Source organism: Pituophis catenifer, unplaced genomic scaffold (genome assembly GCF_029215685.1).
Source record: "Pituophis catenifer annectens isolate HBS135680 unplaced genomic scaffold, rPitCat1.0.hap2 SCAF_3, whole genome shotgun sequence".
Lineage (NCBI taxonomy): Eukaryota > Metazoa > Chordata > Lepidosauria > Squamata > Colubridae > Pituophis > Pituophis catenifer.
The window spans coordinates 51,156,561-51,178,318 of record NW_027256883.1 but is presented as its reverse complement, the minus strand read 5'-3'; the positions used below and the strand labels follow the sequence as shown (position 1 = coordinate 51,178,318).

General features: G+C 35.7%; 1 protein-coding gene across 6 annotated transcripts in view; it reads left to right on the top strand.

Moving 5' to 3' along the window:
• The first annotated feature begins 4,458 nt into the window (after positions 1 to 4,458).
• The window catches only part of MYOM1 (myomesin 1), an 80,449-nt gene continuing 63,149 nt past the window's right edge, over positions 4,459 to 21,758 (top strand). For 2 of the 6 annotated variants that reach the window (XM_070940600.1, XM_070940598.1), the window contains exons 1-4: positions 4,459 to 4,593; positions 5,704 to 5,777; positions 6,375 to 6,798; positions 12,158 to 12,280. In XM_070940600.1, coding sequence (XP_070796701.1) covers positions 6,413 to 6,798; positions 12,158 to 12,280 — 509 coding nt within the window. In that variant the 5' untranslated portion in view covers positions 4,459 to 4,593; positions 5,704 to 5,777; positions 6,375 to 6,412. The remainder of the gene's footprint in view (positions 4,594 to 5,703; positions 5,778 to 6,374; positions 6,799 to 12,157; positions 12,281 to 21,758) is intronic. The other 4 variants (XM_070940604.1, XM_070940603.1, XM_070940601.1 and 1 more) reach the window with 3 other exon arrangements.

Sequence of the window (21,758 nt, the reverse complement as noted above, 5' to 3'; positions counted from 1 at the left end):
CCTGCTCATGAAACACAGCTGTTCTGGATACTATAAATTTGCTATTATTATCGATGAATCTGTACTCTTTGGTTCCAGTTTCGTATCCCATGAATCTTAATCTCCTGGATACGTTTTCTCCCTTTCTCCTCAATTGTTTAGGTATGTGCACGTCTGCAGTAACTCCAAATATGTGCATGTGTGCTAATTTAGGTTTTCTATTGTACATCACCTCATATGGTGTCTTATTCACAATACTGGACCATGTTCTATTTTGAGTGTAATTTGAATAATGTAAGGCTTCTGACCAAAATTGTTTGCCTAAACCAGCATCCTCTAATGTGCATCTAATCATGGTTTGTAGTGTGGAGTTCTTTCTCTCTGCAATCCCATTTTGAAAGGCAGAAAATGGATTGGACGTGAAATGTAGCATCCCTCTATCCTTTAACCATTGGGAGAATTCTTTAGACATGAATTCACATCCCCTATCTGTCATAATTTGTTTTATTCTGATATTATGTTGTGTTTCTATGCGTTTGTAGAATTCCTTAAATTTCTGAAAGGTTTCATCCTTGTGCTTTAATGTGTAAACAAAACCATAGCGACTGTAATCATCCACTATTGTTAGGAAGTAACGTTTTCTATAGGTAATTGATGGAGTTAATGGACCAACTAAGTCCATATGTACCAAATCAAAAATATTGTTAGTTGATCTGTTAGATTTTTTTGGTCTAGGACTGGTTTTTATTTTGGTGGATTTACATACTGAGCATTCTAAATAATTTTCACAATTTTTTATTTTTACACCTTCTGCGTGTTCAGTCATTTTTTGTACTACAGGAAAGCTTGCATGTCCTAACTTCCTATGTAAGATATGAGCACACTCATCATGAATTGGTCTACCTATTTTTGGTTTCTTCTCATTGTGTGTATTTTTGTTATCATGAGTTATTTTACATTCATCATTGTCACTGTTACTGACATTTTCATCATCTGCTTCAATACAATCTTCCATATTTGAATCAATGTTATGTAACCATCTTTCTTTGGTTATCAGATAGGGTAGACCCCCTTTTATCATCACAGTACCTACATTTGTTTTGTTCTTTTCTATAGTTGCTTTCCCCTTTGAGAAAACTATATTGATGTCAGATTCTCTGCTTAGTTTTATAGCACTTAGTATGTTGTGAGGTATTTCTGGGATTAATAATACCCCCTCTATTTTCCCTAAACCAGGCAAGGTCACATTTCCTCTGCCTAATACTTGAACCTTTTCTTGATTAGCTACCTTTATCACAAACTTATCTTCTGTAAATGAAGATAATATACTTTTGTTATTAGTGGTGTGATTTGTTGCACCAGAATCAATAAGCCAATTATTGTTCTCATCTTGTTGTGTTTTGGTGCTGTCTTGTTTATTTAGCCCATTTAGTGACCCAGATTTTCTCTCTTTTGAATTTTCTCTACCCCCTCTACTTTCTCTGTAGTTTGGTGGACTTCTATATTTGTGTCTATCTGTGGAAGATTGTCTGTAATTGTATTTGCTCCTATATTCTGGCCTATGTCTCTCCCTTGGGACTTTGGGACAGTCTCTTCTACTGTGTTCCCTGGATCCACAATTGTGGCATCTGAAGGCTTCATTATATTTATCTTGAAAGACTACTTTCCTAAAAGATTTGTGTTCTGTTTGGTTACTGGAACGATTTTTTCTTGAATTGTCTTCTGCTATCAATTTGTTAGATAGACTTTCTATTGATAAATATCCCAAATTAATGGTATCTAAGTGTGACATAAAGCTATCCCATGATGGATCAAGTGAATTGATAATAACACTTTTCATAGTTTGATCTGAAATCACTTCCCCCCTCAATTGCAGCTCAGCTCTTATTTTGTTTAGATTTATCAAATGTTCACTTATAGAAACCCCTGGTTTCACTCTAGAAGAAAAGAAATCCTTAGACATTCTTGTGGTTGTGGCTACGCTATCGCTGTGAAATAGATTAAACATGCATTGAATTATTTCTGATACAGTTAGGTTTGGTTTGATGCTATGATACATTGCAGGAGACACGCTAGAAATTATTATGAAAAATGCTCTATGATGTAAACAGTCTATTTTTAAAGTCCAAGGTCTTCTTGGAGGACTAGTTATAAAGAATAGTAAATTTTCTTTCATAAAAATAACCTGAAGCTGTTGGTACCACTCTTGTAAATTAATGCCATCAACTCTAAGTTTTGGGAAGTCACTGGGTAAGTTCCCCACATTATTTTGTCCATTACTTACAACCTGAGGCAGTCCGTGGTCTCTCAAGTGCAGGAAATTACAGAACGGCATTGGGATGCTTGTAACGAGTCTGCGCGGTTCTCTGGCCAGTTCAAGTCTTTCGGGGCCGTCTACGTAGTTTTGCACATGCGCGTTGCTCATTTCTTCTTTGGCGCCGTTGTGGAAGGTTCTCTCCATTTCAGCTCTCTCGATCCGCTCCTCTTCAGATGAGTCGGTCTCTGGCTCGGTTTTTGGGGCTTTGGTGATGGCGGCGGTTCTTCTCTTTCTCTTGTGTGTGCTGGCACTCGATTCTGTCTGCGGTGTAGGACGGAATCGGCATGGCTCTCTGGGCTCGGGTGTCGTCGTTTTCGAAGTCAGGATGGGAGCGTGCAGGTCTTGAGTTGTCGGTTTGATTGCTTGCTTCTTCGTTGATGTCTTAGAAATTTTCAATCTTGGCCCAAAAGCAGCAAAAAGTGTTTTCATTGCTGACTCTACTTGAGACTTTGTTAAATCGTCTTCACTTTCTGATTTTGGTTCATCTGAAGAGTTTGAGACTTCTTTTTCACTTTCTTCGTCTGATAGCGTTTTTCGCGCCAGAAATTTTGAACTGAGCGTTTTGATTGGCTCTGCTTCACTCTCTTTTGAAGTTCGTTGAAACCAAGATGGCTGCCGTTCAAAATTTCGCGCGGGGTCACATTTTTTCTTTTTTACAACTATTTTCTCAGTAGTCATTTCACTCACAGTTTTTTGATCTTTGGGTTTTTCTTTAATGATGTTTTTCTCTCTCGCTGCTCCGCTGTTCCTCAGCATCTCCTGGAGGTCCGCGATGAGGCTTTCATCATTCTTTTGGCTTTTTAGTATTTTTAATATTTCTGACCTGAGTTCGTTATTTTCTATCTCGATTTCTTCCTGGTCGTTATTTTCACTCATCAGTTCTTCTTCTTCAGTGGTGTATTCTTCGGATTCTCTCGAAATCGCATTAGTGGATTCGTTGATCATCTCTTGATCAGTTTCTATTTCTTTGCTGTAGGCCCTGGTGTTGGGCCTATCTTTCTTGGACATTTTTAATTACTTATTGAGTCAATTAACCATCCTCTGCTACCATCTTGTTGCAATATTTTCAGGATCAGACTCAATAAAGATAATAGAAGTTATAGGTTTAAATATAATTCTCTTTAATCATAATAGGCATTCTATATTCGCTGAATATTCAAGATAGAAGCAAGGAAAATGGGGAGGATGGCTCCTTTTATATACAAGGGGCGGAGCCAGGAATGGGAGTGGTAAAATATGAATACATTAAAGCTCAAGTAATAAGTTAACCCCTGATGTTCCATATATACATTATTTACACATTAGAGAATAAGGCATTTACATCTGACAGCCCCATCACTGAAGTTACCATTTCTGCCCTACTGCATAATACCAAGCAGTGGTCCTTTTGTTCTCCTTCTTGTGCTGACCAACTTTTCCTCCAACCAACTAATAGTAGAATGCCAAAACCAGGAGGCAGCCAATTCTCCACTTCCATCCCTGCTCTTCTCTGTGCAGGCTTAGCTGTATACAGTAAGGGATGGAGAAAGAAAAAGTGATGGGAAAAGGAAAAAAAAAAAAAAACCAAGATGACTGTTAGAGCTGCTCATCTGTTTGGCTGGCAGGAATTGGGGAAACCAAAGCACATCTTGGTTTCGGCAAGGAAGGGAGGAGGGAACCCACTCTGTCAACTTGAGGAAGCACTGCAAAAACAATGATCACAGTAGCTTCCCTTGTGCACATGTCAAATCGATTTAACTTCAGAGTTAATTGGTTTTGCTCTCTGAGACAACTAGGAACCCCGCAACTTTGTGAAAACACAGTTTCCCAACATTGCATGGGAAAGGCGATGGAGATATTTGTAACCAATTGATTTAGCTTAAATCGAATTCTATTCTCAAGGGATGGTATTAGTGCCACCACATTTCTAAATCAGATTTATTCATTTATTTTTAAAAAGTAGCACAACCATATTTACATCATTTCTAAGCTGTCAGAAAGGATTTAGTTATGATTTGGAGACAGAAAAGTTGTAGCTTAAAGCTGCTGTCATCATATATTTGCAGAAAGATTGTGAGCGTCCTAGCTCTCTCTTTGCTATTGCTATTTTTAACAGCCTTCGCAGCCTTAAAAGGTTGCGAGTGTTGCTTTCACATTCCAGTGACTGCTGGCATTATTTTTGTTCTGGACTTAGGAGTCCATCCTCAACACAGGTCCTGTCTTCCACTTTGCTAGACTGATATTTAATTGGATTTCTCTCTTCCTCTCATTCATCCACATACAAAATTGAAATACTGTAATACTGAACCTGGCTTCTGGTAAGTTTACATAAATATTGCTGAAAAGTATTTGCTTTGTATGTTAAATTGTGGACAAAATGCCACTTTTTCCTTCATTTCTCATTCTTGCATAGATAATTGTTACCTTTGCGCAATTATTATGAGTTCAGCAGTAGCCTGGGAAATTTCTGGTAATTGTGGTAACTGACCAAAGGAATCTTAAAGCTAAATAATAGAAAATCTTAGTATTTTACTAACTTATCTATTAAAATCTTTCAAATATTTTTCATATTTGATGCAATGGCTAAAATAAAAAGATTAGCTGAGCAACAAGTATCCTCTACGCTTGGATTTGTGTGATGAGAACCTATTTCGTGTGTTTTTTTTCAGATTATCGAAGTGCTAATATTCTTTTGCACAGAGATTTCAGTGTACTTTTCAAATGCATTTTACTTTCATCCATTCAAATATAAGATGTTTTATAATATCTTGTTAGGACTGATATTTTCTACCTATGTTCTGGTGAATGTAACTATGTCAACCAGTAGTTGTTTCTTTATTGAAAAAAATCACTCTTTTTTTAAAAAAAAATAATTTTACTAAACTAAAGTTAACAACATAGATAATAAATTCATCTAATACATAAAAGACTGGTGAAAGAGATATCTCACCATTTTCCCTAAAAAATTAAAGACAGTAGGGTAAAGAAACTCCCAAAAATGTATGTTTCACAAACCAGGATTAATGTAAGAAAAGGACCCATATTGCCACCCCAGAAAGAACAGCAGAGCATCTTCATAAGGCCTTCTTCCAACTGGATAGGTTTATAATCAGAGAAGCTGTTCCTTGGATAGTTTCTATTGTTTAAAGAATTAGTTTATCAGTATTTGGGGTTATTGTTGTTTTTTTGCCATATATGCAAAATTAACTTAATGTCTATTAAATTGCACAAAGATATTTTGAAATTCTTTCTCACAAGCCTGTTATATATCGTAAAACTGATGGCAATGTGTAGAGTGAATAGTGTTTTTAAGCAATGGCCCACAAGCAGGAAAGACTGAGAAAAGGAAGGTCAAGAGGTTTAAAAATGTATGGGATGATATTTTATACGTGACTCTTGAACAAAATTATAATTGTGTAACTCTTTAGCTCCAGACGCCAATGAATAAGAAGAGACTATTAGTTTCCATTCTGGATTAATACTCATAAAAGAGAACCAACAGGTACAAAAATAATAAATAAAATCATACTTAGAATGGTGAATATTTTAAAATGTAAACTCTCCCTATATTAGGATTTAGAACAATTACAAATTCCCATCCTCTGCTTCTTTGTTTTGCAAGAGCTATTAACTGAAAAACTTATTTTTATGAGAGCTGCTTTTTTATGTTATGCTTTAATTTGGTAGAATTTAATAGGATTTAACATTACATTAAATGGATATTTGGTTTTATTTTTAACCAATATCCATTCAGTTTTTTTCACAGAAACACATTCAGATTTCAGAATCTGCATTTTAAAAAAATATGCCAGTAGTCATAAATATGATGTAGAAAGTATTTTTCTTATAACTGGAATTCTTAAGACATTATTTGTGCGCATTCTAAGTTTGATTTATATCCCTGTGAATATTTTGTTCCTAAAATTTGATATTGTATAATATTGTTAGTGTTTTTTATGTTATATCTTGGTGGCAGATTTATTTATTTTTTTGATAAATTCATGGAGAAATATTCATTTGATGGTTTTTCTATTTTTACTAAAACATAAAACATATTGTATGAGTTGAGTATAATGACTAACTAGTTATCTTTTTTCAGTTTATCCACAGTGTGAATTGGATTAAGAGAAATCCAAAATGTCTTTACCATTCTATCAGAGGCACCATCAGCATTTCGACCGAGCTTATCGTCACAAAGAACTAGAATCCACACTAAGTCAATATCAGAAAGAAGAAAAGCGCAAATCTGCCATTTATACACATGGCTCTACTGCCTACAGTCACAGAGGTGCATCAGCCTACCGTCAGGAATCAGCTTTTTCTGACCAAAAGTCTACAGAAGCCAGCCAAGAATTAATAGGAGCTCATGCCCACAAATCTGCAGCTCACAGTAAACGATCTTCAGCTTACAGTCTAGGATCTGAGTTGGTCAGTAAGAAAGCTGAAGCATATCATCATGGATCTGAATTGTTGAATAAGAAAGCTGAAGCATATCGTCTTGGATACGACACATACAGTCTCGGGTAGAGTAAAATACAATTTTATGTAGTATGGTAACTTCCCATCCATTTTCATTTCCTGGGTATCAAATTTTGTGATCATAAATATTTTTTTGAGACAACCAGCTTTCTCAGATTACCTTTTTACAAAATGTTTTTGTATATTTGGCTTGTAAACCGATTTATGTGCTAGGTTGTACACTACAACGGATGTCATATTATCAGAATCAGAAACCAATCTGTTGATACCGTGTTTCCCTGAAAATAGGACATGTCCCGAAAATAAGGCCAAGCCTGATTTTTAGGGTGGGCCTAAATATTTGGTGTCCCCCCAAAATAAGCCCCCCTCTCTCTCTCACACACACACACACACACAGGTCCCTCACCCCCCCAACCCTCCCAAGGCAGCCACATCCCTGCAAACTCCTGCAGCCCCTCCCCTTTCACCGCCCGCGGTACCGACCATAGAACTCAAGTGCCTGCTCCTGCACCATGGTGGCAGCCTGCCTGCTCTCGCTCCCACGTCCAGGCACCATGTCTGCACTACCAAGTGCTCACTACAGTAGCCCCAGCGCAAGCATCGCCGCCCTGGGGCTTCCTTCGCAGGGCGGTCACCGGCGGCCAAGCTTAGCCACGGGCAAGGAATAATAAGATCCCCAATAATAAGGCCAAGCCCTTATTTCGGGGTTCAAAAGAAAATAAGACTCTCTTATTTTCGGGGAAACACAGTAGCACTTTAACCAGTTATGTAGTTTGTGGGTTTGACTGAGGAAATGGAAAAACATTACTCAAAATCTTCTTAGCCATTTCCCCCTCATTCAGAGCATTCAGCACAGCTGCTTTTCTGTCTATGGAAAGAAAGGTTATACATCTTCCTCTGGGTGGAAAAGTAATTTAATCAATTATTTGATTATAAATAAAATAGCTGGAGGGGAAATTTTCTACTTAGTGCTTCTGCTATGTTCTAGCTCCTAATCCCACTGCTGTTTTTCTGGAGGAGAAAAGTATTACAGGAATGTTGCATATACTTGTTGTGTAATGCATATTTTGCTTTGAATTCATAAGATTTAACATGATATTTATTCTATAATGCTATAGTCAAAGAATTAAAGATAATTCATCTATTGGTGTTGCCAAATAAACATAAATAAAAAGAACCCATTTAACTTAATTACTGTTTGAATTATAGTGTTTGAATTATATCAGCTGTCAGTGACTACAGTAGTCTTATTCGAAGATAAAGAAAGACAAATTATTTTTTACCATTACTTAAGTTCATACTTTATTCTGATAATTTTGTGTTGGCAGTTGAAATCCAATACAGTAAGGAAATACAGTGCAATTTCTCAGCAGATTCAAAAGAAAATGATGTTTTTTTCTGAAGTGATTAATTTATCAGATGGATTTAGGCTTATGAGCCCAGTATCGACCTGTATAATAGATTATTGGTACTGCTAAACATATTATCACATTCATTATTTTACTGGCTGTATTATTTCAGCTTCAGGAAACAGTTTTAATGGTAGATGTCCAAACATCAACTGGATTATTTAATAGCAAGATTATGTAGTGAGTATCAGGATTCCCTTTCAACCCTGAGCATCTTCAGGGCTGCCAATGAGAAGGATAAGAAGATAAATTCCTTACTTTAAGTCCAACAATTATAGTTCGGTCTTACTGTCTTTTATTTCTAAACTTTTTTACCGTCTTTTAGAACTGTTTCTTTTCTTCTGTAATATAAAAATTAATTTAAAAAGTGTTAGTTTTTGGTTGTTAGTAATTTCTTGATCATATGGCCAAATATTACAATATTTCTGTACTTTGGCCAGAGGGGAAAGCCCAGTTTAGCAGACTGAATGTAACTTGAAGAAGTTCCTTTTGGCACATCTTGAACTATGTCTTAGTCATCAGCTGAGATGTAGAGAAAGAGGCGTGGGGGGAATTTAGACATTTGATTCCTAATTAGTTTGTCCTGAAGGCTTAGAAGCAGTTTACATTCTTCAGCTGCCTCACGGTGAATGTTTTAAATTGCTTGACTTGATAGATTTTATAATGTGGTGAGTAGCTGATGAGTAAAGCAGTGGTTTTTAACATTTAGAGGCCTGTGGCCCCATTTGAAGGCTTATCTTGTAGGAGTAAGTCATCTGTTAGTATTACAAGTGTGCTGCCATTGCTTTCTGGCTTGTCCAAAAGTAGCTGTCATGGAAAAGGGTCCCAAAAGATGATCTCCAAGAAGTTTAGTGCAAGACAGAGGTTGGCGTTAAGCAGTGGTGGGTTTCAACATTTTTTACTACTGGTTTTGTGGGTGTGGCTTGGTGGGCGTGGCATGGCATGGCTGTTAGGAATCTCAATTAAAATATAATACATAATTACATGTAAAAATCCCCTCCCCCAAATCACAGTGGATCCATAATTTTTGAAAAATTATGTTATAAACTAATGAAAAACATAAACATTTGTTATATTGTGATAAATTGAATAGGGCTTAAGGACCTATAAATTTGTCTCCTGTTTTTATTTATTTATTTATTTATTAAATTTGTATACCGCCCTTCTCCTTTCGGACTCAGGGCGGTGAACAGCCAAAATAAAAACATTTGTACACAAAAGTTAAAATAATTATTAAAACTAATTAAATGAAATTTGGCCCATAATTTAAAACATATCAATTAAAATCAATATCAAACGTTAAAACCAACATGGTTTTACTGCTGAAGATAGATAGGGCTACTTATCAGGAAATTTATGAAAATAATAATACCTTATATCTCAATTATTACGGATGAAAAACTGATTGTTTCTCAATTTTCAAAAACAGATTTCAAACACTTATTCATCAGCTAAGGATGTGCAACTAAGATTCTTTAAAATAATATTTCCCCATGGAAGTATGTTTCATTGTTCTCTCATTTCAAGGAGAACTGTTTTATAACCTTTGTATAGCTTTCACAGATGTATTTTTCCAGCCCAAACAAAGTTGTTTCAAGTAAATACCCGATTTTCAGGGATTGACAAGAGTGGTACCATTTTTTTCTTTGTCTGGAAAAAACATTTTTTAAACAGCTTTAAAATAGTTTCACTTTCATGCTTCTCCTCTGGAGAAATGTTGGTTAGACTGCGTACAGTGATGAAGATGTAACATTACATTTAACTAGGGCATCCTTGAAAAATTAGGATTTCTTGGTAAATATATTTCAGTAATTTTCTCAATTTACCTGTGGAAAGCATAATTTCCTTTATAATTAGAACTATAAAAATTATTACAGTGATTGTAATTACCCAACAGAAGCTTGGGTAGAGACAGATTGGAAACTAAAATATAAATATGAACAATATATGGTTTTCACTACAAACAAATGCAAGCTTGAGTCAGTGGTATACTTTAATTTTTTGTCTTCAGAAACAGTGGAAATTAAAGAACATTATAAATAACTTGGTTACATCCAATTTATCAGTATACTGTGCATTTATGATTTTACCTCTGTAGTGCAAAATAATTAATTCATTAAAAAATTAGCTTTGTATTTTTAAGACTCTATACTTGTTTTAGCACTGGCACTAGCACTTAGTGCTTTACAGCCCTCTCTGAGCAGTTACAGAGTCTGCATATTGCCTCCAACAATCTAGGTCCTCATTTTACAGATCTCAGAAGAATGGAAGGCTGAGTCAATCTTTAGCACCTCAGAATTGAACTCCTGGAGTGAGCAGTGAGTTAGCCTGCAGTACTGCATTCTAACTGCCCCACCACAGCTCTGCTTTGAGTATTTCCCATCAGTATTGCAAATTAAACTATGTAGATTATCTGTAGAGTGGGCATTCCATCTGTGATGCTTGACTGAAAGGGAAGTATGGCAATATAATATAAAGAATTGGAATCATGTCCCTAGATACTTTAATATGAATATATTATAAGCATTGCTTATTACAGTGTATACCAAGTATCTATCAAACCATTAATAAACTTTTAAAAAGAGGGCAGAAGATCTATGCTTGGCCCTCATTTCTCCCCTGTAAGTTTTACTCTCTGCCCAAACTGTGCTTTGGTACAGAAATGGCACCTAGAATTTACTCATGCAAATTATTCGTGTTTTATATATTTTTACATATTTTTTTCTTGTAAGAGAAATCTTGTAGTTTTGAGTGTCTCTTAAGAAATAATTCAAGACACATCTATGCTCAGACCTGGCTTTATGCTGAGAAAACACTGGTGCAGGGCACCAAAATTAGGAGGTACAATGCTACCCCTTCTTCTGAATCATTATAAAAATAAAAAAAAATTGTATTGGCAGAAGATGTCCTGGGGCCCATATACCCTGAAGCTGATCCTGTCTACAATATCACTGTTTTATTTTAAGAACAGTATAATCTATGATAGTCTTCACTTCTACTGATCCTAAAATGCTGAGAATAGGTTGCAAGGAATATCATTTAACCATTACCTTCCTCCAAGTCTTCACACAAGTCCTGCACTAGAAACAACACTTCCCTGCCCAACTCCATGGAAAACAAATAGAATAAACTGCTTGCACACTCCCTTTTCTGTTTTACTATATGCCTCCCAAATTAGGTATTTATGTAGTTTGCTTCTCATTTATTAGTATCAGCTTGAGGCAAGAATTCACATTTTATTGCTACAAGAAATGTCTAAGAAGCAGTGTGCTTGTGAATACATCAATAAATTATGTGTCAGAGAAAGGCACAAAAAATAGGTGGCATATAGAAATGTGGGTAAAAAATGAATAACAGTGAATTCAGTAAGTAGAAAGGACAGAACACTCCATACAGTGTTAATATAGTAGTTGCATAAAATCCAGAGGTGAAATCTAAAATTTTTCCCTACCGTTTCTGTGGGCGTGGCTTGGGAAGGCTATTGCAAAATCTCCATTCCCACCCCACTCCAGGGGAAGGATACTGCAAAATTCCCATTCCCTCCCTACTCTGGAGCCAGCCAGAGGTGGTATTTGCCGGTTCTCCGAATTACTCAAAATTTCCGTTACTGGTTCTCCAGAACCTGTCAGAACCTGCTGCATTTCACCCCTGATAAAATCTGAGCTACAAAAGTCCAGACTTGTAAATGACAGCAAAAACAAAGCAAAATTGTAATCTAGTTATCAGGAATTTTGACGCTCATATACTATAAAAGAAATATTAAAAAAAATAAAGAACACTGAATTCCATGAGATATTTCTGAGCTCAAGATTATTTTCATGTTTTATAGCTACCTGGAAAAAACAACCTGGACATAGGACTGAAATATATATTGCTGAATTAAAGACTATCAATACCTTCTGACATCCTACTTCCATTATGTTCAACTTGCATTACAGTAGATAATATTAAGAAAGATGTCTTTAAAAATCTAATAATATGACATTTCTTTCAGAAGTCTGGCAGAAGATCATACTCTTAAATTGAGTCCTAAAGCAAAGAGAGCCAAACAAAGTTTATTGTCAGATGAAAAAGAAAACACCATTATTGAGTATGTTGTCCCTGTGTTCAGTGGAAGGTATGTGTCTTTACTGCTGTTTTGTGAATGGGACAAAAAATGATTGAGATAAAGAGTAATTTTTTTTACAGTTTTATAATGGCTTCAATGCTAATTTTAATCATATAAATACATTCCTAATGAGTCTTTCTATTGCACATAAAAGTGCACAAATGGTGAGGTTGATTAAAAATATATTTTGCCTGACATTAGCCATCAATAGTGCAGTCCTATCTATGTTTCCTCTAAAGTTTTGAGTACTTATCCTTAAAAAATCTGCTTACTCATATGTGGTATTTCAATTATGAATGAATAATTGAAAAGCAAGAGAATCAATAACGGAGAGAAAACAGAAAGATAAACTGAACTAAATACTTAATGCTGTCTTTTAAGGATCTCACTGTTTTGCATTTTCTGTGACATTTTTAATAGAAAAATTGAGTCCTCTGTCATTATAAACATATTAGAACAGGGGTGTCAAATTCAATTTCATTGAGGGCTGCATCAGGGTTGTGTTTGGCCTTGGGGGCTGGGGGGCGTGGCCAGGAGGCATGGGGGTGGTGGGCAGAACTCATGTGGTGGCCAAGTGCTAAGGCAGAACTTCCCTGAGACCCTCCTCACTCTCATTATTATTATTTTTAAAAAAATTTGATTTATATGCCGCTCTTCTCCAGAGACTCATGGCGGCCTACAATGCGTTAAGCAATAGCCTTCATACTTTTGTATATTTATACAAAGTCAGTTTATTGCCCCCACAAACTGGGTCCTCATTTTATCTACCTTAGAAAGGATGGAAGGCTGAGTCAACCTTGAGCCTGGTGAGATTCGAACTTACAGTAATTGCAGACAGCTGGTGTTAATCACAATGCTTTTAGTCTGCTGAACCACCAGGCCCAGCATATAACCTTCCTTCCTTCCTTCCTTCCTTCCTTCCTTCCTTCCTTCCTTCCTTCCTTCCTTTTTCTCTTTTTCTCCTTTTTCCTTCCCTCTTCATTATCCTTTCTTCTTCCTTCCCCTCTTTCCTTATTTTCTTTCCTTGGTCTCTGTTGCAATATTTTCAGGATCAGACTCAATAAAGATAATAGAAGTTATAGGTTTAAATATAATTCTCTTTAATCATAATAGGCATTCTATATTCGCTGAATATTCAAGATAGAAGCAAGGAAAATGGGGAGGATGGCTCCTTTTATATACAAGGGGCGGAGCCAGGAATGGGAGTGGTAAAATATGAATACATTAAAGCTCAAGTAATAAGTTAACCCCTGATGTTCCATATATACATTATTTACACATTAGAGAATAAGGCATTTACATCTGACAAATCCCCCTCTAAATGCCGGTTCGTTATACAACACCAGTTACATTCAGATTCAGGACAATATAATACATATAATTTAGAAGTTAAATATTTGTGTTGTTTAGAAGGTAAGGGTTTTGTTAATATGTCAGCTAATTGTTCAGAAGTATCACAATGTATTGCTTTGATGAATCCGTCTTGAGATAGTTGTCTCACGTGCTTAAATTTTATATCAATATGCCTGGACCTTTGTCCAATTGCATCGGATCTAGAAATTTCAATGGCCGCTTTATTATCTTCATGCATAATAAATGGTAAAGTAGGTTTCTTCCAAACATCTGTGATCAAATCATTGAACCATACAAGGTTATTTGCAGCTTTAGACAAGCAAACATATTCTGCTTCTGTGGTAGAGGTGGCTACCAGTTCTTGTTTACCAGTATACCAGTAAACTGGACAATCGTTCAATAGAAAAACATAACCAGAGGTACTCTTTCTGCATGATGTATCACCAGCCCAATCTGCATCAGCATAACAAGTAATTTTTGGTTCTTTGTCATTATTGGGTTCCAATATTAAACAAAAATCTAATGTACTTTTCAGATATCTTAAAATTCTTTTGACAGCTTCCCAATGATACAAGGTTGGTTTGCTAACATATCTTGACAATAAATTGAGAGGTAATGCAATATCTGGCCTAGTCCAATTAGATATATAAAGGAGTGAACCTATAACTGATCTGTAAAATGTGTTGTCTTTAAACTCAGGGGAAGATTCATCATTGTTTCTAAGAAAATCAGTTTGCATAGGTGTGTCACATGTTTTGGCATTATTTAAGTTACATTTGTTTAGGAGTTCAATGATTTTATCTTTTTGAGTAAGTTTGAATCCCCTTTTTGTTTTGTTAATTTGTACACCAAGGTATTTATTCACTCTACCTAGTGATTTCAATGAGAAGTGTTCGTTTAACTTATTTACAAAGATTTCCCTGCTCTCTTTATGCTTTCCAATATATAAAATATCATCCACATAAATTAATACAAATTCAATATGATCATTACTCTTTTTTACAAAGAAACAGTTATCAGCAGTGGTGGCGTTGAAATCCATGGTCTTTAGTACTTTTACCAAACAATCGTACCATCTTTTGCCAGATTGCTTCAATCCGTACAGACTCTTATTTAGTAACCAAATTTCGTTCTTATTAGTGTATTGACTGTGTGGTGCTCTTACATATATTTCCTTATCTAATTTTGCATGTAAGTATGCAGTCTGTATGTCATATTGAAACACGTCTAGATTGAGTGCAGATGCTACTACTAGAGCTGTTTTGACACTCTCTGTTCTCACTGTGGGTGAATATGTGTCAGTATAGTCTTCTGGATATTTTTGTGCATAACCTTGTGCAACTAGTCTGGCCTTGTATAAGGTATTTCCTCCTTCTAAATTCTTAATTTTATAAATCCACCTGGTACCTATAATTGTTTTATCCTTAGGTGCGATCGCAGGTGTGAATACATTTAATCCTTGTAAACTTTTCATTTCTTTTTCCATAGCTAGTTCCCATTTTTCTCTTTCTTCACGGGGAAGTTTCAATACTTCCTCATATGTATTAGGTGTTATTTGTTCTCCATCCATATGCATAATATAATCTTTGTATTTATTTGGTATTTGGTTTCTATTATTTCTAATATTTCTTTCAGGTTTGCTATGGTTGTCATGCAAATATCTGGCTTCCTTTTTTGTTAATGTGTCTGTCTTTATTTTATGCTGACTATTTGTCCAAGTTTTGGTTTTGTTCTTACTTTTGTTAATATTTTGATTTTCTGTTGTTCCTTCCTCGCAAGATATATTATCTTTGCTTTTATTAGGAAAAATTTCATTAAGGTGCAACTTAGACCAATTGGCCTGCTCATGAAACACAGCTGTTCTGGATACTATAAATTTGTTATTATTATCGATGAATCTGTACCCTTTGGTTCCAGTTTCGTATCCCATGAATCTTAATCTCCTGGATACGTTTTCTCCCTTTCTCCTCAATTGTTTAGGTATGTGCACGTCTGCAGTAACTCCAAATATGTGCATGTGTGCTAATTTAGGTTTTCTATTGTACATCACCTCATATGGTGTCTTATTCACAATACTGGACCATGTTCTATTTTGAGTGTAATTTGAATAATGTAAGGCTTCTGACCAAAATTGTTTGCCTAAACCAGCATCTTCTAATGTGCATCTAATCATGGTTTGTAGTGTGGAGTTCTTTCTCTCTGCAATCCCATTTTGAAAGGCAGAAAATGGATTGGACGTGAAATGTAGCATCCCTCTATCCTTTAACCATTGGGAGAATTCTTTAGACATGAATTCACATCCCCTATCTGTCATAATTTGTTTTATTCTGATATTATGTTGTGTTTCTATGCGTTTGTAGAATTCCTTAAATTTCTGAAAGGTTTCATCCTTGTGCTTTAATGTGTAAACAAAACCATAGCGACTGTAATCATCCACTATTGTTAGGAAGTAACGTTTTCTATAGGTAATTGATGGAGTTAATGGACCAACTAAGTCCATATGTACCAAATCAAAAATATTGTTAGTTGATCTGTTAGATTTTTTTGGTCTAGGACTGGTTTTTAGTTTGGTGGATTTACATACTGAGCATTCTAAATAATTTTCACAATTTTTTATTTTTACACCTTCTGCGTGTTCAGTCATTTTTTGTACTACAGGAAAGCTTGCATGTCCTAACTTCCTATGTAAGATATGAGCACACTCATCATGAATTGGTTTACCTATTTTTGGTTTCTTCTCATTGTGTGTATTTTTGTTATCATGAGTTATTTTACATTCATCATTGTCACTGTTACTGACATTTTCATCATCTGCTTCAATACAATCTTCCATATTTGAATCAATGTTATGTAACCATCTTTCTTTGGTTATCAGATAGGGTAGACCCCCTTTTATCATCACAGTGCCTACATTTGTTTTGTTCTTTTCTATAGTTGCTTTCCCCTTTGAGAAAACTATATTGATGTCAGATTCTCTGCTTAGTTTTATAGCACTTAGTATGTTGTGAGGTATTTCTGGGATTAATAATACCCCCTCTATTTTCCCTAAACCAGGCAAGGTCACATTTCCTCTGCCTAATACTTGAACCTTTTCTTGATTAGCTACCTTTATCACAAACTTATCTTCTGTAAATGAAGATAATATACTTTTGTTATTAGTGGTGTGATTTGTTGCACCAGAATCAATAAGCCAATTATTGTTCTCATCTTGTTGTGTTTTGGTGCTGTCTTGTTTATTTAGCCCATTTAGTGACCCAGATTTTCTCTCTTTTGAATTTTCTCTACCCCCTCTACTTTCTCTGTAGTTTGGTGGGCTTCTATATTTGTGTCTATCTGTGGAAGATTGTCTGTAATTGTATTTGCTCCTATATTCTGGCCTATGTCTCTCCCTTGGGACTTTGGGACAGTCTCTTCTACTGTGTTCCCTGGATCCACAATTGTGGCATCTAAAGACCTCATTATATTTATCTTGAAAGACTACTTTCCTAAAAGATTTGTGTTCTGTTTGGTTACTGGAACGATTTTTTCTTGAATTGTCTTCTGCTATCAATTTGTTAGATAGACTTTCTATTGATAAATATCCCAAATTAATGGTATCTAAGTGTGACATAAAGCTATCCCATGATGGATCAAGTGAATTGATAATAACACTTTTCATAGTTTGATCTGAAATCACTTCCCCCCTCAATTGCAGCTCAGCTCTTATTTTGTTTAGATTTATCAAATGTTCACTTATAGAAACCCCTGGTTTCACTCTAGAAGAAAAGAAATCCTTAGACATTCTTGTGGTTGTGGCTACGCTATCGCTGTGAAATAGATTAAACATGCATTGAATTATTTCTGATACAGTTAGGTTTGGTTTGATGCTATGATACATTGCAGGAGACACGCTAGAAATTATTATGAAAAATGCTCTATGATGTAAACAGTCTATTTTTAAAGTCCAAGGTCTTCTTGGAGGACTAGTTATAAAGAATAGTAAATTTTCTTTCATAAAAATAACCTGAAGCTGTTGGTACCACTCTTGTAAATTAATGCCATCAACTCTAAGTTTTGGGAAGTCACTGGGTAAGTTCCCCACATTATTTTGTCCATTACTTACAACCTGAGGCAGTCCGTGGTCTCTCAAGTGCAGGAAATTACAGAACGGCATTGGGATGCTTGTAACGAGTCTGCGCGGTTCTCTGGCCAGTTCAAGTCTTTCGGGGCCGTCTACGTAGTTTTGCACATGCGCGTTGCTCATTTCTTCTTTGGCGCCGTTGTGGAAGGTTCTCTCCATTTCAGCTCTCTCGATCCGCTCCTCTTCAGATGAGTCGGTCTCTGGCTCGGTTTTTGGGGCTTTGGTGATGGCGGCGGTTCTTCTCTTTCTCTTGTGTGTGCTGGCACTCGATTCTGTCTGCGGTGTAGGACGGAATCGGCATGGCTCTCTGGGCTCGGGTGTCGTCGTTTTCGAAGTCAGGATGGGAGCGTGCAGGTCTTGAGTTGTCGGTTTGATTGCTTGCTTCTTCGTTGATGTCTTAGAAATTTTCAATCTTGGCCCAAAAGCAGCAAAAAGTGTTTTCATTGCTGACTCTACTTGAGACTTTGTTAAATCGTCTTCACTTTCTGATTTTGGTTCATCTGAAGAGTTTGAGACTTCTTTTTCACTTTCTTCGTCTGATAGCGTTTTTCGCGCCAGAAATTTTGAACTGAGCGTTTTGATTGGCTCTGCTTCACTCTCTTTTGAAGTTCGTTGAAACCAAGATGGCTGCCGTTCAAAATTTCGCGCGGGGTCACATCTTTTCTTTTTTACAACTATTTTCTCAGTAGTCATTTCACTCACAGTTTTTTGATCTTTGGGTTTTTCTTTAATGATGTTTTTCTCTCTCGCTGCTCCGCTGTTCCTCAGCATCTCCTGGAGGTCCGCGATGAGGCTTTCATCATTCTTTTGGCTTTTTAGTATTTTTAATATTTCTGACCTGAGTTCGTTATTTTCTATCTCGATTTCTTCCTGGTCGTTATTTTCACTCATCAGTTCTTCTTCTTCAGTGGTGTATTCTTCGGATTCTCTCGAAATCGCATTAGTGGATTCGTTGATCATCTCTTGATCAGTTTCTATTTCTTTGCTGTAGGCCCTGGTGTTGGGCCTATCTTTCTTGGACATTTTTAATTACTTATTGAGTCAATTAACCATCCTCTGCTACCAGCTTGTTGCAATATTTTCAGGATCAGACTCAATAAAGATAATAGAAGTTATAGGTTTAAATATAATTCTCTTTAATCATAATAGGCATTCTATATTCGCTGAATATTCAAGATAGAAGCAAGGAAAATGGGGAGGATGGCTCCTTTTATATACAAGGGGCGGAGCCAGGAATGGGAGTGGTAAAATATGAATACATTAAAGCTCAAGTAATAAGTTAACCCCTGATGTTCCATATATACATTATTTACACATTAGAGAATAAGGCATTTACATCTGACAGTCTCTTCCCATCTTTCTTTCTTTTTCTTTTTCTTTTTCTTTCCCTCTCTCCTTTCCTGTCCCTTCTTGCATGCTCAAATGCAAAAGGGGAAACATTTCTCCTTTTTTTTCTTTTTAGTTTGTTTTGATAGGCCTCCCGCAGCCCTCTGCCAATGAAAACGGAGCTTGGGGGGCTGCATGTGGCCCCCCCTGTACCCTGTTTTTGGCTGCAATGGCCTCCTGCAGCCCTCTGCCAGCGAAAATGGAGCTCAGGAGGCAGTTGTGCCCAAAAACGGGGTGCAAAGGGGGCCGAGCTCCATTTTAATTGGCAGAGGCACCATGGGCCGGTCCTTTGCTGTTTCTAGGCCAGCCCCATGGACCATTGAGCATGGGGTTGGACTCGATGACCTCCAAGGTCCCTTCCAACTCTGTTACTGTTAAATACCCCGCGGCCAAATCCGGCCCGCAGGCCTTGAGTTTGACATCCTTGTATTAGAAGATATATTTGAGTTCTAATGTATTTGAATTTGAATTTAAGACTTTTTACACAGAATATTGATGGGTCTGAAATTTACAGAAGAGGCTATGTTTTCGACAGAAATTGATACTGAAATCTTGAATTCTTTAATAAGCAATATGATCAGATTTTCATTGTTTTATAATGACATTTTCAAGAAAAAGGTTATTCTTAAAATGATGCAGATAGCCAAGAATTCTAATTTAGGTCAGAAAAGAGTAGTCTTCTGTTTATTCAGTTATGTTAAATCAGTATATTCATTATAATACAAGAAAAGCTGTCTTTCACTTTTTCATACATGCCACACACATATACTCTATTCCTGTCTCATTTGTTCTAATTTTTTATTGTATATAATTGAATAAGAATCTATTACAATAGTATCCAAGACTGTTGGAACAAAAAACAATTATTTAATGTTAAGAGCTACCAGAACAACTAACAGGTTTTTCAAAATTATTTAAATTTATTCAGTACATATTGTTGGAAATAGGGAAATAGTTTTTAAAACTTTCAATGTTTGTTTTCTGTATAATGTCAGCATAATTTTTTCAACAATTATCTGACAATGTGATTTCAGTCTGGATATATTTGTTGCTGTTTCTAAAGTATTTTTAAATTTAGATAATTTACTTTAAAACTTAGCATATAAAACAAATAGGAAGAGCCTGTAGTACAGTGGTCTAAAGCACTGTTATTAACATCTGCTGCTTGCAATTACTGCAAGTTCAAATCTCACCAGGCTCAAGATTGACTCAGCCTTCCATCCTTTCAAAGGTAGGTGAAATGAGGACCCAGATTGTGGGGGCAATAAGCTGATTTTGTATAAATATACAAAAGTATGAAGGCTATTGCTTAATGCATTGTAAGCCGCCCTGAGTCTCCGGAGAAGGGCGGCATATAAATTAAAGCAAAAAAATATATATATGGTAATATATAACTTTGTTGTCTTGTCAATTTAGTCTCTGCCAGTCTTTCGTAAAGGGATAAAAGGTTAATTTTATTCAGAATAAGTCTAACCATTCTTTGTGCCAGAAAGTATTGGACTAGTGATACCACTTCCACCTATTAATTATCTGAAATACACAACTCAGATTCATGTTATACTTGTAAACCATATCCAAATTATTAATTAGATCAGTCTGCATCTTTCCATCTATGAGATAATTGTTAGAGACAAGCCATGTAATTAAAAAAAAATCAAATTCCTTTTAGGGAGCTGATAGTTTGTATTGGTTGCTGACCAACTGGTAAAGATAGATTTGGATGTAAAATAATTGGATTCCAAAACTAATTTAGGAATATTCTAATAGAATGCTCTGATGCAAGACCTCCACTTTGGACTGCTGACTTGTACATCCTTGGCTTGCATTTAGTGCCACAAAACATGTTTTAGAAAGTTTTGCATTTTGGACATGATTTAAAAATAATCCTTAGCATAAATTAGTCAAATTTATGAATTCTGATTTCTACTTATTTTCACTGCAATTATTTTCCCACTCTTATGGCTAGATTATTAACATTTCAAAATTAATAATATTTGACATGTATTTTGATTTGTTGGTGTTCTGAAGGAAACTTTTTCCAAACTAATGAGCTTCAGAGATATTTTGGATTTAAGTGTACATAATCCCGAGCTAAGCCAAGAGTTACTGAATGTCATCATCTAAAATATAACTATTATTATGTTAATATTCCAAAGTCATCTGATTAGTCATCTGATTTTATATGTAAATCTGCCATTCTACACTCTGGCTAAAGTTTAAAATCTTTAAGAATTGCATTCAGGATCAGCCTAAACATTTGGCACTTCATCTCAAGAATGCTTTCTGTACCTCTTCTAATTGCTCAATGTTTGAATTAATGTTTAGAATGATATGGATAGCCATTTCATACCTTTTATATTCAGATTTATATTCAGAGTGAGTATATGTGTTAACTATATAGCGATAAATTATGTGGATTTGACCATAATACTCACATGCACATTTCAATGAACTGGCATTTATGTTAAATATATTGATAAAGTATGAAAAGAATACAACATTGGATATACAGATGACTATGTAATTTTGCTTTATAGTCAATAACTGCTTTATAGTCAATAACTGCAGCACTGAAAAGTTAAATAAATAGCCCATTATTGTTGCCTTTTCCAATGCCAGGTGCTAGCT